Raw genomic sequence first — 16545 nt, forward strand, 5'->3', positions numbered from 1 at the left:
CACGTTGTGATAAGCGTGCTAGTTATGCACGTTGTGATAATCATGCTGGTTATGAACGGAGTGATAAGTATGCTGGTTATGCACATTGTGATAAGTATGCTGGTTATGCACATTGTGAAAAGTATGCTGGTTATGCACATTGTGAAAAGTATGCTGGTTATGCACATAGTGATAAGCATGCTGGTTATGCACGTAGTGATAAGCATGCTAGTTATGCACATTGTGATAAGTATGCTGGTTACGCACGTTGTGATAAGTATGTTGGTTATGCACATTGTGAAAAGTATGCTGGTTACGCACATTGTGATAAGTATGTGGGTTATGCACATTGTGATAAGTATGCTGGTTATGAACATTGTGATAAGTATGCTGGTTATGAACATTGTGATAAGTATGCTGGTTATGAACATTGTGATAAGTATGCTGGTTATGCAGATAGTGATAAGCATGCTAGTTATGCACGTTGTGATAAGTATGCTGGTGATGCACGGAGAGATAAGTATGCTGGTTATGCACGGAGTGACAAGTATGCTAGTTATGCACGTGGTGATAAGCATGCTGGTTATGCACGTTGTGATAAGCATGCTGGTTATGCACAGAGTGATAAGTATGCTGGTGATGCACGGAGTGATAAGTATGCTGGTTCTGTACGTGGTGATAAGCATGCTGGTTCTGCACATCGTGATAAGTATGCTGGTTATGCAGATAGTGATAATCATGCTGGTTATGCATGTCGTGGTAAGGATGCTAGTACTGTTAGCGCCACACCCCATTATCCAGTGAATCCATGACTCCCCAGGCCCGAACCAGACGTCTATTGACCTCTGACTTACACCCAGCAGAGACATGAATATCACTGCCAAGATAAGTGAATCTCTCCATGACCTCAACATCCTCACCACAAACAGGTACAAACAGGACAGCAGCATCCAAGATGTCATTGAAAGCCTGGATCTTAGTTTTGACCCAGGAAACCCATAATCCCAGCGGCTCTGTCTCCTCATTCACCACCTCGAGGGCCCCCCAAAACGATATTTGGAGTCTCCACAAAGAAGACTGCATCATATGCGAAATCAAGGTCAGAGATCTTGACATTCCCAAACGATGCACCGCAAATCGATCTCTCCAACATCTTCCCCAGAATCCAGTCTGTACAAGTGCTGAAAAGTGTGGGGGCCAGTACACACCTCTGACAAACTCCAATAACAACTGGAAATAAGTCAGAGATCTTACCACCACATCTCACAGCACTCTCAGTACCAGAGTAGAGTTCAGACACCAGATCGATCAGTTTTGGTGGCACCCCACAAAAACCACGAATCCTCCAGAGGGCATCCAGATTCCCTGAATCAAACGCTTTACAGAGATCAACAAAGGCTGCAAGCAGCCCCTGCCCAAACTCTCGTCTGCGTTCGGTGAGGACCCGAACAGCAAGGATATGGTCAATCATTGACCTCTTTGGTGTAAAGCCTGACTGCTCTGGACGCTGGTTCTCCAGCAGATGGTGGCGAACCCCGTCAAGAATTATCCGAGCAAAGACCTTGCCCGGCACTGAGGACAGCGTCACCCCTCAGTAGTTGTTTCAGTCTTGGCGATCACCCTTCCCTTTCCAGAGAGGGACAACAAGGCCCCTCTTCCAGTCAGTTTGGATGATGCCTGTGTTCCAGGCAGAGCACAAAACTGCATGCAACGACACGAGTGCAGCATTTCCACCAGCCTTGAGAAGTTCAGCATGGATGCCACAGATCCCTGGAGCTTTAACTCATTTCAAGCGGTTCACCGCAGCCCATGTTTCCACAAGCGAAGGTGCACCACCGTTGATTGAAGGGTCAGCAACAGGGATTGTACCACCCCTGATGTCCAACTCGACAGCTGGTGGATCAGCCTGGTACAACCCCTCAAAGTAACCGGCCCAGCGGGCCTTCACTTCGTACTCCTCTGTCAAGAGCCTACCACCCTCTGCTCTAACTGCAGTACACCGAGGGATGGGCTTGGATGAACGCAATGCGCGGATTCCCCTGTAAGCAGGACGAGAATGACTTGACCACAGGTGATGCTCTACCCCCTTACAGATTCCTTGCACATAGGCCTCCTTGTTCACCCTTAGCGCACGTGCAGTTTTACACCTCAGCTCCCTGAACAGCTCAGCTCTGCCATTCAGCCTGACCCTGCGACTCTGGTCAATGGTATCCAGTGTCCCTTGAGACCAAATTCTTCTTCACCCTCCGGTGAGTTCCAAGACATCCACCGGCAACATCAAGGACGGTGGTCTTGAAGGCACTCCACAACTCTTCAAGACCTCCCAAAGCACCCAGACCCCCCCAAATCTCCACTCAGCTTGTTCACAAACTCCTCAGCTACCCACTCATCCTTGGGCTTGCCAACATCCAACCTAGGCTGGGATGGTACCATTCTCCTGGATTTAAGGTGCAACTTCAGAGTTTCTACAACAAGCCGGTGGTCAGTATTGAGGAACTGAGCACTCCAGTCGACCCTGCAGTTCTGGATCATCCTCCAGTGACCATCAACGAGGACATGGTCAATCTCCTTTGCCACACTACCAGCGTTGGAATACCAAGTCTAGCGATGAGCTTGTGGGCGCTGAAACCATGAACCGGCCACCCTCAGTCCATGACTTCTTGCAAAGTCAAGGAACTTAGTGCTATTCTGGTTCATAGTTCCAGACCCATGGGGAGCAACACACATCTCATAACCATCCCTTTCAGTTCCAGTCGATGCAATAAAATCCCCCAAGACTAGAAGACTATCTCGTCTGGGGGCACTGATCAACCACAGACTCGAGCATGGCGTAGAATGTGTCCTTCACGGTGAGATCACTCGCCTCAGTCGGAGCATAAACAGAGATCAGGGAAATGAAACCTCAGGAGTGATGAATCCTTAGTCTCATAATACGCTCGGTGACCAGTGTTACCTCAATTATCAGTGGCGTCAGTTTATTGGACACAGCTACAGCAACCCCATGGGAATGGTAACCATCAGAGTGACCAGACCAATATTAGGTGTAACTACCCACCATGATCTCACCGCAATCTGGTCTTCGAACCTCAGAGAGCGCTGCAATACACATGTCCAAACGCTTGAGCTCAGATGATAACAGAGACAGGTTATCATCCTCTCTTCGGGATAGGACATTCCAGGCACCCACCCGAAGGGACAGCCTCAGGTTAACCCAAGGCGACCGCCGTCTGGTGGACGACACCTTAGCACCACTCCGACACACTCTCCCACAATCTGACCCGGGTATGTTACCTTGTGGTTTCCCTCCTATCATCAAATATTGGGGGTCCCGAAGGCTTTGCCCCAATCCCATCATCCAGTGAGCTGCCCTGCGAAGGGAAGCTGCACAGAAGGTATTCCTACGGAGTGAGTTTTCAGTTTTCTTTGTGTTTTGCGGAATGAAGGGTTTTACAGTGGCCGGAGTGCAAATCCTGCCACCAACCTCCTAATATGAAGTAACCCAACTGCAGGAGGACGTCCGCAGACACAGTTGGGCACTAGATATTGATGGCCGTTGGCTCACAAGGAGCTCCCCCGCCCTTTGACAGGTTTTATTTTTAATTCTGCCGGGTGTCCATATCCAAACACCCTTCTCACCAAAAAACCTGGTGGGGGAGACGGTTTTTTCGCCGACAACCCGACCATGGAACAGTTTAGTACAGGTTTACATGATACCTGGAGCAAGTCACAGATCTAATCTGGCCTGACCTGACTGACGAGTTTCTAAAATTTAGGTGGAGTTTCTAAAATCCTCAATTTTCATCCCATTGACTTGAAATTTGAAGAGGATTTGAATATCATTTCACTTCATTCAATGAACAAGCATTTTTTGAGATCAACAGAGGCCAAAAAAATTGACATAGGCCAAATTTCTAAAATTATCAACTTTCATCTGATTGACTTGAAATTTGAATACGATTTGCATATTTGGTTATTGAATTCAACCACCAATTAAATTTATGGTCAAATTTGTTTCATGGATTTTGCAAGTATCGTGCTATGCATGACATCTTTCTTTGTTAATTTGTCTGTTTGTGAACAAAATATCTCAAAACGTTGTGGACGGATTCGGATGAAATTTGGTAGAGAGCTTGAGTATGTGACACCAATGAAATGATGATTAGATTTTGGTGAAGATCTCAATCCAGATATGGATCTGAGAATTGTTTAAAGTGATTTTTCACCATTGACATATAGGGCCAAAAACGACATTATAGCAGGATATCTCAAAATGTTGTGGACAGATACAGATGAAACTTGGTGGATGAGTTGGTTCCGTGACAAGAACAAGTCGATTAAATTTTAATTCAGGTCTGAATCCAGATCCGGCCGATCAGTGGGACACAGAACGTAAACTAATCAGCCTGGCAGAAGTATGTGCTCTCCCAAGTGCCCTCTTAGTTGTCTAAGCTCTCTCCGCTTTCCATCTCGGGTTCCTACATGTATGGCTGGCATAATTGACTTGACAGCACCTACAACAACATAATAGTGACATTATGATTCTACATCGGAAAAGACTTCCTCAGATTCACTTTCTGACGTCATCAATTCTGAAACGAGTCGTCATGCCATTTCTTAGTTAAATTCACCAAAACTGTGCATTGATAAATGCACAACAGCTCAATCTCTCCATTGCAGTATTGAAACAATCTTCCTGAGATGACATCGTTACGTAATTGACAAGGGTTCTGTCCAGATTTTTTTAGTGGCGATACCGGTGAGATTGATTTTTTTTTTTAAACTTCAACACCTTAAAAATCAATGATACGAAAAACCATGTTCAGTTCTTGGTGTATTACTTACATTTCATTATAATCATATGAGAAAAAGATTTTAGACAATTTTCATTGGATTGGGCTTTCAAGGCGTCATGCATACGACAGAAGAAGACAATGGAGGGTAGCATGAGACAAAGGAATACCGGCTGTGACCCAGGCTATAGTCACGTAGTCTGTCTGCTGGCGTTCGGTTCGCTGGCCCTGACTCCACAAAATGGGCCACACAGCACTGGGGGAAATGGCAGAAGGCGGAGGGCATGCCACAACAGATCCACCCCACATCATATAGAAGAACCCACTCTCAAGGACCACCACTGCAGCAAAAGACCCATGAACACCTCCAGCTCCCTCACAAATGACTGCGAGGAACTGGCCTCTGCACTGCTCTGAAATGAAGAACTGAAACAAAGAAGTTGGGGTGGCCTTTTTATTAAATCACCCGATGCTCCTTTCATGTTTTAAGCGGACATAAAGATAGATTACACAGGATAAAACATGAAATATGGGGAGAAGGAAAAATGATGGGGTTTGTGTGTGGGGGGGGGGGGGAAATAAAAAACAACAATGTGGGGGAGGACGACCTACTTTCTATACTATCGTTGGCATATTGTCCTATAACATACAGTTCATTTTACCACTCACTTTCGCTAAAACATGAATTAAAAGTTATAACTATTCTAATCTATGCATTTTTAGCCCCAGATGTCATTTCTACAAATATATATTGTCGTGAGTCTGGCGGTTACGTTAATCCCCCCGACCAAAATGTGGTGGACGGGCTGTTAACCCCGGCCAACCCGGATGTCCGAGCAGTTTTCCATAGGAGGCGCACATGTTGATCCTCGGAGATTATAACGTGCACCGGAGGGGTGGGGTGCGGCACTGGCGGAGCGATGGAACAGAGATGGATGCACAGCACAAGGGGTTTATACTCGAACCCCACAACAAATACACGAACAGAGCAACTTGAAATAAACACTGGGATTTCATCACAATATAAATATTTACAAGGGGGTAATGCAAAATGTAATAATAAACGTCAGATAAATTAAACCTAAACTCGAGGCACCTCTACTACATACAGACTTAAATACAGACAAGGGGGAAACAAAATAAAAGAAAATCCTTCCCTTATTCTGGCACTTAGCTTGTGTCGAGTTGGTCTCTGTGGAACTTAGGAATCGAGGAGCTTCATCCAGCATGTGTCAACGTGCCAAAAATGGCACCAAGCCGCTCTCTCGCAGCAGGCAAAACATACGTACGTCAGGCAATTCGTGAGCAGTATTCCAACACCAGGGCTCAGAGACTGCCGTGCAGCTTCTCATCGATTGCACTTACTGACCCGCTGCTTTGCAGAATGGCGCCATCTCTTCGGTGATATACACGAGGCTTCGAGGTCCATCCCTCACGACCAGCCAAGAGTCAATGGACAGCATCATGCTACACCATGCAAGCCAATTTGCTTCAATACGAATACGAGAATCGTGCCGTCTTTTCATGCGTCGAAGGAAAGCCAGCCGTAATGCCCTGTCCTTACAGGTCATCTCCTAACTACGTTCTCTCTTGACCGCGTGCATCCCTAACACCGAACTGAACCAACAAAGCCACCAACCTCTTTGCTTCTCTCATCGACGTCACACCAAACAACCATTCCACCTCCGGGGCGTGGCTTGCTCGCACGAAACCCGGGAGGGCGGGGCTTCTGCCTGCTCAGCACGCCTTGCTTGCTTGCTGTTCGTAGTCCAGGAGCAAGGACCTGAAAAAAATGAAATCGTTCAACACTCCCTACAGAAAAGGTTTGACTTGACCGAGTGGTAGAATAGACCCAATAGAACACCTCCAGGTAGTATGTGATTTCAAATTGTGGTATCATTAAAATTCTACAGGCCATTATACATACCAAGGGTACTTACCAAGGGGGTCACTGTGGGCTAGCAAAATTTAGGGGAGGGGTAACGTAAACGTGAATATCTTTGTCGAGACTCAACCAATTTTCAATATTGATGTATCATTGGCTTCTTTTATAATTATCTTTCAGAATATGTACAGAAATGTCGATATTCATTCAACTGTACAACAACAAGAGGTAAAAATCACAAATAAATCAAATATTATGAGCTTTTTTATATTTTAGGCATCTTTTAGAGCATACTAAGTTGTCAAGTCAAACTTTTCTGTATGGGTGTTGAACAATTGAATTTTTCACAGGTTCATGCTGCTGGACTAAAAAATGCTGTGTTAGTCTATTTTTCAAATGAAATTCTTATGGACTAGATAATTACAAAAATAAAGTTTTAAAATGTCATCTATCTATAATTCCAGCAATCTCTGCGTGTGCGTGTGTGTGTGTGTGTGTGTGTGTGTGTGTGTGTGTGTGTGTGTGTGTGTGTGTGTGTGTGTGTGTGTGTGACCGCCGTTTCTTGACAACCACTGGTCTGATCTAATTGAAACTTGCCAGATATATTGCTGGGGACCTGAGTATGTGCCTTTTCAAGGTTTGATATTAATCGGACAAGTGCCTCCCAAGTTATGGCCATTTATTTACTAAACCAATGACAAGACACGTTGTTGCGTGGGCGTGGCCGATGGGGAAGGGAAGCTCAGCCGCGTACCCCATTACGGGTTACAACGTTCCCCATTACGGCTTCCGGATAATGATGACTTCGTGTATTCTAATAATTTCTCGATTTCTTATGCGCATTTATAGATAAACACAATGCCCCAAGTTATGATCATTTTCATATTAGACGGTGCATAAATTTCGGTAACATCAGAGTGCTGGTATGCTCCGAACCAGGAAGTAAATTTTTTTCTCTCTCTTCTCTTCTCTTTTTGTTTTTCCTTGCCACGACATTGCGAAAAGGTAAAATACGTTGGCACTAATTGAATAATTGGGTATTAAAACTAAATTGAGAATAATCATAACTGCGAATAATATGCGAACTTCCCGGGCCACGCACGTATGGGCACGTGAGAGCGAATAAACAGCCTGTGTGGTTGTTGTTTGTTGCTCGCGGTTTGAATATTTATTTATTTATTTATTTTAATACTTTTTTTTACGGGCACGTACTAGTGTTAATAATGATGGTAAAAGAGGCTGTGGGTTAACATAGTTGCTTTTCTGTGTCATTCCAGATTGAACATCTGAAAGAATCCTACTAGCCAACTGAAGCAATGGCTCGTTCAGAGTCAGGCAGTAGTGCAACTTTTACCTGAAAAGAGACAGAAGTTGACTAACTTTCACAAGTGCATAATTTGTCAGATTGACTCAAACGAGACACTGAGGAAAGCCCGAGATACCTCCTGGCATTCAAGTATTACAGCCTGGTTACTGCCCCTCTACGTCGGAATGGTTGTCAGCGGGTTGATGTTGTCTTCGACCGGTACTCCAGCCTCTCAATCAAAGCTGGGGAGCGAGAGAAACGAGGAACATCTGCAGCCTTAGAGGTGACAATCCAAGGGCCAGACACTCCTATTCCAAAGCAGTGGATCAAATACATTGGAAATGTAGAAAATAAAGTCAACTTGTGTGCCTTCTTGGCAGACACATGGTGCCATATGGGGGTAGACACTCTGCTTGATGGTCAACACCTAGTCATCGGTGGTGGTTTCAAGAACCCGCAGAAGTCTGTGCTAGTCATCAGAGGGCACTGCGAAGAACTGGTTCCCCTCAAGTCAGGTCATGAAGAGGCAGACACATGAATATTGCTACATGCAAAACATGTAGCCCAATATCCAAATCTGTTCATCATATGATAGGCTACTAGTGTGCCAAATTTGGTGCTTTCCTCACAAAATGCACAATTGTTATGCTTTGTTTCGCTAAGTTGCCCCACTAATATATATATATATATATATATATATATATATATATATATATATATATATATATACACATATACACACACGTATTGAAGGGCTCTTTTGTCTGAACAGTTGCATGAGCTAAGCAGAGCTTTAGCCCCCTCCATCTCCATCAGATTGTACTGCAGCCAATACCAGGAAGAGAATTTAATTCTCAATTTTATACACCAGGTCACCCAGAGAGGGCCATCGATGTGGAGCCTTTGCATCTATTTAGCCAGAAGGGCCTTTTTTGTCTCCTGCCCCTCCGACAAGGTCAGAGTAGGGGGACATTAAAATGAGTTCCGTCCGACCAACCGATTAATTATTATCCATCCATCACCGACCAATCATCCGTCCATGTACCTTTGTCGAAGCAATATTTCAAAAACCATTGATTAGTTAACTCTTGTTGCAGATAACTCTTCTTCATGACATTATCTCAACCTGTTTAGAACACGGCTGTGATTGGTTGAATTATGCTGCCATGACAACCATCTCGGTAACTTGTCTTGTGTGCGCAATATTTCAAAAAATATTCAAGATTTAGCTTTCACATCACACAGATGTATTCCTCATACCACCCAATAAGCAGGGGGCTGAGAATATCAGCTCCTGGTTCAAATTTAAATTGTTCCTGGCTGTCCCCAGAACTGTTTTGTGAAACACAGACAGGTTAAGGTGTGGCAGCCATTTCCTGCTGGTCAGCATGCATGCAACAATTATAGCTGGTGTGACACTTGCTTCCTCGTACCCACTCCAATAATGGGATCTCATCTTGAGGTATGTACTGTACATACAGAAAGTGGATAAAAATTGAAACGCCCATGCAAAGTCACGTAATAGTACGTTAGGCTACCATGTGCGGCCAGTACGGCCTGTATGCACGATGGCATAGAGTCCACCAGCACCTGGAATTCTGCAGGAGGAATGTGGCACCATTCTTCCACAAGAAAGTCAATCAACTCACACCTGTTTGATGGAGGTAGAAAATGTTTTGTCAGGCATCGTTCCAGAATATTTTTTTCGAAATTCTCCATTGAGTTCAGATCTGGTGACTTTCAGTCACCTGGGCCAGCACAGATTGTGCAAAGCCTCGTACTTCATGCGAATGCAAATAAAAGGGTTTCTCATAATCAGGCAGACCCAATGCAGGGAAGGAGGACAAGGCTTGCTTAAGTGTCACGAAAGCTGCATCGGCCTCTTGCGTCCAATTCAATGGATTGGGTGCACTTGCGGCCCCAATCTCCAGCAGGGGGGCAAGATAAGAGCACATAATCAGGTATCCACTACCGGCAATAGCCAATTGTTCCTCGAAAAGATCTCATTTGTTTAGCGGTGGTCAGCTTTGGCAGTTTCAATATTGCGGATATACGCTCTGGGGAGATACGTCGAGTGTCTTCCTTCAAGATATGTCCCAGATATTTCATCTCCGGCTGGCAAAATTGCAATTTGGCTTTTGAGTCTTTGTGTCCTCTCTCCGCTAATGTCGTTAGTATTGTCAAAGTATCTTGTTCGCACGCTTCCTTTGTCGTCGAGCAGACCAACAAATCATCTACGTACTGAATGAATGTTGAGTTATTCGGAAGGACTATGTCATGTAAGTCATGCTTCAATGCTCGTGAGAATAAAGTGGGACTTTCTGTGTATCATTGCGGGAGTAGCTACCAAGTATATTGTCTAACTCTACAAGTGAACGCAAAAAGGAACTGGGACTCAGGATCTATCAGAATGCTGAAGAACACCAAGCACAGATCGATTACAGAATAAAAGGTGGAATTGCATGGAATTCTAGACAGGACTGTAGCAGGATTTGGAACTATGAGATATGCAGGTATGACGCAGTCGTTTACGGCTCTCAGGTCCTGCACAAAGCGCCATGTCGATTTCCGCGGTCTGTGCACCGGTAAGATCAGCGTGTCACATTGACTGACAGTGGGAATAATCGTTCCTTGTTCTAATAGCGCCCTGACTATGGGAGCTATTCCCGCTTCCGCTTCTGGTCGCAATGGGGACAACGGTCTGCGAGGCAGCCTCTTCGATGTGTCTATATTGATCTTTACTGGCTGCATGCCTTTAATTCGTCCCACATCATTGGGGTCTGTCATCCACAAACAAGCTGGGACCCAATCTCGGAGTTCAGACGATGCTTCTACCCGCTGGGTCTCTGGAAGGTTAACCACCTTGAACGTAGCTGTCCCTGTCTCCTTGTTCCTTTTCCAACAAAACTCATCAGTCCCCAAAAGCCAGAGTTCCTCTCCCTGGCGAGATTCCACCACAGTCACTCCCGATTCCATCTTCAGATAAGTTAACATGGGTCCTATGTCCTTCGCTTGATAACCCCGTGACACCGCCAAGGTAACATGTGGCGTAACACTGGATGGTTGGTTCCATAATTTTAATTGCTCCTGTGTCAGACGCACCTCCATGCCATTACCTTGTCGTCCAATCTACATTGCTCCAGAATGTTATGTCAAAATTTTGGTGTAATTTGGAAGACACCTCTCTCGCATGCCTGGTGTTGGTTTAATGGTTTGGGTGGTGGGCTTTGGATCCTCTGGTCCTGAGTTCAAAATCACGCTCAGCTATTGAATTAATACCAGGTGGGGTTAACTCAGCCTGTCATCCTTCCAAGGTCAGCAAAATGAGTGCCAGCTTGCTGGTATCCTGTGTCGGAGTGGCAAACTGCCCAGGATTGTACCCAATAGCCAAGGAGACTGCTAAAGTAGCACCAATGCTCTGCACAGAGTATGGTCCCAATCTCCTCTTCCTCCTCTCTTGCATAGTCTCTCTCCCTTTCTTTTGTGTTGTAGTATGCTATGCAGTGTAAATGAGTCTTTTTCTCGTGTCCAAGTCCATGTGGTGTTGACTTAACCAGTCACGCACCTCCGGCACCTTTCTTTCCAAGTCGGTCACACACACCTGTAAACGCTGAGATGCTTCACTGTCTGTCAAGGCCCACTAACTGATACACAAGACTGTATTTTCCTGTAACCAAGTCAAAACAGTTACATGTGACTCGTGGGGCATGTTTAAAAATACTCCTTTTGGTGTACACTTCACCTGCAGTTCAGTTTACACAGCAAATATCTTCCTAACAGTTTCGTTGGTGTGTCCACAGCCATCAAAAATGCGTGCCATGCAGCCAAAAGTCCAACTTCTACACATAATTGCTCAGACAGTGGAATTGCCATGGCAACACCCGATACTCCTACAACATTCACTTGCTCCCACGATAAAGGTACACTTGGAAGATCACTTTGTCTCATTGCTGATTTTGTTGCCCCGGTGTCTACAAGGATAGCAATTTGTTGTCCCTCAATTGTCAAAGTAAATTTTGGTTAATCACATGCTTTAGAAGTTAACAAATAATGCTCATGATGTTTCGCCCAGGGCCCCCTGTTGGCGTTGTTGAAACGGATCGGGCAAAGGCGGGAACGGGGCAGAAGGTGCCTCCCACTGTTCCTGCAGATGTGGGTTGATGTTCTGACCCTGACTGTGCGGTTGCGGCAGCAGTGTCTCCCGAGCCAATCTATTTTGGCCAAAAGCCGGTCCATTTGGGTTATTTGGGCAATCTCTAGACCAGTGGCTAACTTGGCTGCACGCTTGACATATCTCTCTGCGCATATCTCAGTGTCTACGCCCATGTCCATGGCTCGCACCAGCATTATAATTGGCATGTCTCTCTCTCTCTGCCCCCTCCTGGCAATGTATTTACTTGCGCATGCATCACCTTTGCTGTTGTCTCAGCACTTCGTTGTTCAATCAGTAAGCTACAATGGTTTATAAATGGCAGCATGTCTTTCACGATCTTAGTTTCCCATCCCATGCATATACGTTTGGCATCGGCTTGTAATTTTGCAGCTAATCTACTGACAAAGGCATGGGAAAATGGCACTCCCTCATCATCCGGCAAACCCGAATACCATCTGTACACATTATGTAGGCGCTATTAATAGTCTGATGGGTCTTTGCCCACTCTCTGTTTACATACTTGAATCTTTCCCCAATCCGTTTTAAGTGGTGCTACGACCACCAATTCCTCAATGAGGTCGTTGATATGATTATTGAGTGTGTCCCTACCTGGGGGCACCTCTTCTGGCCACTTGGCAGTTTGTTTCAGCTGTCGCAGCAACCCCTCGGGCACAATCAGTCGCAATAAAACATTCATGTCTACATAAGTTGGGTTATGTCATTCCACAATAACTCATAATCCCGTTGAAACCTCTGTGGATTTCCATGCATTTTCGGCATATCGTTCGCTATTACTCTTCATTCTGAACCCCATGGTCTATAAATGGCTTGCACGTTGTTCGGGCCAGGGTAATCTCACAATGGATATGCACCTATTGGTGCAATTTCCTCCTTATCACCCTCTGTAGTGTCCCTGATCTTTTGTGACCTGGTCCACACCCCGGCCGTACCAGCATTGGGACCCCTTCCCTACCGGTGGGCGATCAATACCTCCGCATCCCCGCGATACCTTATATCCTTGTCCTCTGCAGCATGTCTTTCATCGTCACTATCCAAAACCTCCGTTTTTGATACTCCACCTGTTGTCCCCTCCAATCTCGCGCCTTGATCCCGCACCCACTGTGCCTGGTACTTGATCCTCCATTGGAAGCGAACTTGAGACCAAAGCTGGAAGAGTGCTAGGCCATCTTTCTGGCTGCTCTATGTCCTCATCGAAGTCGACTGGGGTGGCTTGCTGCTTTCTTTTCGCTTTTCCCTCAAGTCCTAAGGACATTTGCGTTGCTACCTCATTTAAGGTCAGTTGAGCCTTCACAAGATGGTCTTTTAAATTCAGCAATCTTATTTTTTCAGTTCCATCTCTGCACTCTTTCATCCAATCCATGAACGCACTCCAATTCACTTCTTTTGCAGTTCTTTTATCCTTACCTTTTGCCCTCAGCTGTCTCCTTAAGTTCTCCAAACAATCTCTGCAAAAAGTACCGTTCTCAGGGAACCCAAGTTTTGTGTGCATTGTCCACTCGCACCATCACTCACCGAGTCAGGTCGGCATTTATCAAACATATACATCGCGCATGTCCCTCTGCATGGCCTTGGTTGACTCACTTCTGTTTGCTCGCCTTCCCCCTGCTTTCTTGCATTATTCCCCATGCCGTGACCCCTTCGTAGATCACAAATACAATGTAACAGACACGGAAACAATTTCACGACAAACAAACTGCTAGCCAGCACGATAATTAAACAAGATACAATAATCAACTCAAACGACATCTCTAATACACAATCATCAACTCCAGTAACATTCCTCTTTCACGATTATCAACTCCATCCTCTTCACAAAAAGGGCCCCTTTTGGCCCTCTCTTTTTTAACGAGCAGGGCTTCCAACCCTTTCCACGGGGGTTAGGGGCAGCTGACCCCCACACCCCCTGCAGGGCCTTCAACACTTGTTTGCATGGCAGAGCCTTCAACTCTCAGTTTGAGGTCCCCAACCCCTATTTAAAACATTTGAATGCCCAGGATAAATCCTGTAATCTTAAACGGCCTCAAAGCGCTTAATTTTCTGAGGCATATCAATAAAGATTCTCCTCCCACTTCCCTTATTGTTCAAGTACATTACCTGTTTTGAAAGGCAAAGCCTCTGACAAGGAATGAGGGTGAACACCTATTCCCCAGGAAGATTTTCCTCTTACCTTTAGTTTGTGACCACCAGGTGTTCGCCGTCTCCCCCAATGACCATCGGCTGTGCCCCCAGGGATCAGCACATCCGAGTCATGGCGCCAAATTGTTGTGGAACTCGGGAAACTCAATTGTCCACTCGAGGCAAGGTACATCAAACAGAGAATCTTAAATAACGTAATTACCGAACGAAGGATCATTGGTGAAAGTCATGCGATGGTCTCCGCTAATCGGAGTTTACAGGAATTCATCTATACACTAGTACGTGCCCGTAAAAAAAAAAAAAAATAAATAAAATATTCAAACCGCGAGCAACAAACAACAACCACACAGGCCGTTTCTTCGCTCTCGCGTGCCCGGACGTGCGTGACCCGGAAGTTCGCATATTATTCGCAGTTAGGATTATTCGCAATTTAGTTTTAATACCCAATTATTCAATTAGTGCCAAAGTATTTTACCTTTTCGCAATGTAGTGGCAAGGAAAAACAAAAAGAGAAGAGAAGAGAGAGAAAAAAATTTACTTCCTGGTTCGGAGGATACCAGCACTCTGAGGTTACCGAAATTTATGCACCGTCTTATATGAAAACGATCATAACTTACAAGGTGTAAATGTTGACATCATAAGTCACATGGTCCAGCAGCGATAATTTTTTTTGAAGAATAAACCTGTAAAATCTTCGTCTCGAGAACGACTTGACAGATCGAGGGGAAACTTCACATACGTTCCCCAAACCTTGGGGATACCAGCATGTTCACGAATAATTATTAATGTCACATGGTCTAGTAGCCATGTTGGATTGAATGAAAATCTTTTCAAAATTCTTTTGAACAGCTTCATCAATGGATGTGAAACTTCACAGTTATTATCGAGCATTCAAGGGGAATAAATGTTTTAAATTTCAATCTGATCGAATGGATTATCTGGCAGCCAAAAGTATTTAATTCTTTGAATCTGGGTTCATTTTGAATTTATTTTTTCCCAAATATGTACTGTTGGACCCCGCCCGCTATTCGTGGGAGATACGTTCCTGGAAAATGTGGCGAATGTCGAATCCGCGAAAGTTGGGGCATTGTTTCAATGGGAAAAAGGGGGGATGGATTTCCACCTGGCTGAACGTGACCCACAAAAAATACCACGAATGTCGCACATTGTTTCAATGGGAAAAAGGGGTTAGGTTCCCATCGGTTCCTAATTCATAGGGGAAACTTTTAAAAGATTAAAATCTATTCGACCGTGAATGCACATGATTAGTTTCATAAAAAATACAATATATTTTTTTCTAAAGACAACACCAGCTCCCATTTCCAGTGGTTATTGAAGGAATGTGATTACAGTTTATTCAAAGTGATTAACCAACCATAACGTAAAAGTAAATAAAAACAACAACGGCAGGAACCGTTTCAATTTTTTTATTTCCACAAACACATGCAACTTTTCAAATGATGATTTAAAATCCAGTGAACTCAGTGGAGTCTTCTGAAGACGACGCAGGTGAGGGTGCTGATGAGTCGTTCACTGAAGGGGATGCAGGTGAGGGCCCTGATGAGTCGTGTACCGAAGGGAATGCAGGAGAGGCAGAATAGGCAGGAGAAGCAGGAGAGGCAAGAGGGGGTGGATGCTCCTGAGATTGAGGGACCAGAGCAGAAAAAAAATCCATGATCGAGAGTCGCCTAGCAGATTTTGATGTAAATCCTTGTATGAGAGCATCACATCATCCAACCCCCTCTTGAACATGAGGTAATGGTCCATGACCGGATCAGCATCTTGCATTCTCTCAGTCATAGACCACATGCCCTGCAGCATCTCACGCAGGAACTTGACCGTGAGGTTGCACCTGTGTGTGTCTCCTCCATAACTCCAAAACTATAAAACCTATCATCCTGAAACTTTGTCTGCATACAAAGAAAACTCCAAGGAAGTGCAAGAGTGAGATTGTATGTTTGGGTGAATTAAACACCCCTTTTGAAGATCATTAAAGGCTTATTTAATTACATCCTTCATCAGGCGATCCTCAGCCACCTTGCTCTTTGGGGTCTTAAGGTGTATCTTGGGATACCTAACTGTGGTCTGAAGCCGCCATGTTTTTTGGCCTGCTCAACCATGCCCTAACTTGGAACAGGCCTCAACGATTTCTTAATGATGAAGTTTTTTTTTTCACTTTTCTCACTCATATTATCGAATGCCTGTTCATCATCGCTATGAATTGCTGGGTACATTGCAACGCCCGAAGACACCAGTGTTTGTGGCTTTATTTCAT

The 16545-nt window shown here is 44.9% G+C and overlaps 2 protein-coding genes across 2 annotated transcripts in view; one reads left to right on the top strand and one right to left on the bottom strand.

The window, feature by feature from the left end:
- Positions 1-15923, top strand: part of LOC147027536 (homeobox protein Hox-A4-like) — a 253909-nt gene extending 237986 nt beyond the window's left edge. The window contains exons 3-4 of the transcript XR_015057087.1: positions 11761-11880; positions 12033-15923. The gene's annotated coding sequence lies outside the window, so the exon portion shown is untranslated. The remainder of the gene's footprint in view (positions 1-11760; positions 11881-12032) is intronic.
- LOC147027538 (uncharacterized) overlaps positions 1-16545 on the bottom strand; it is a 184303-nt gene that overhangs the window by 147433 nt on the left and 20325 nt on the right. The window contains exons 2-3 of the mRNA XM_085877018.1: positions 6409-6552; positions 4940-5195 (exon numbers count right to left, since the gene is read on the bottom strand). Of these exons, the coding sequence (XP_085733144.1) occupies positions 4940-5195; positions 6409-6447 (295 nt within the window). The 5' untranslated portion in view covers positions 6448-6552. The remainder of the gene's footprint in view (positions 1-4939; positions 5196-6408; positions 6553-16545) is intronic.

Source organism: Eptatretus burgeri, chromosome 4 (assembly GCF_056783735.1).
Source record: "Eptatretus burgeri isolate ZD-2024b chromosome 4, Ebu_testis_v1, whole genome shotgun sequence".
NCBI lineage: Eukaryota > Metazoa > Chordata > Myxini > Myxiniformes > Myxinidae > Eptatretus > Eptatretus burgeri.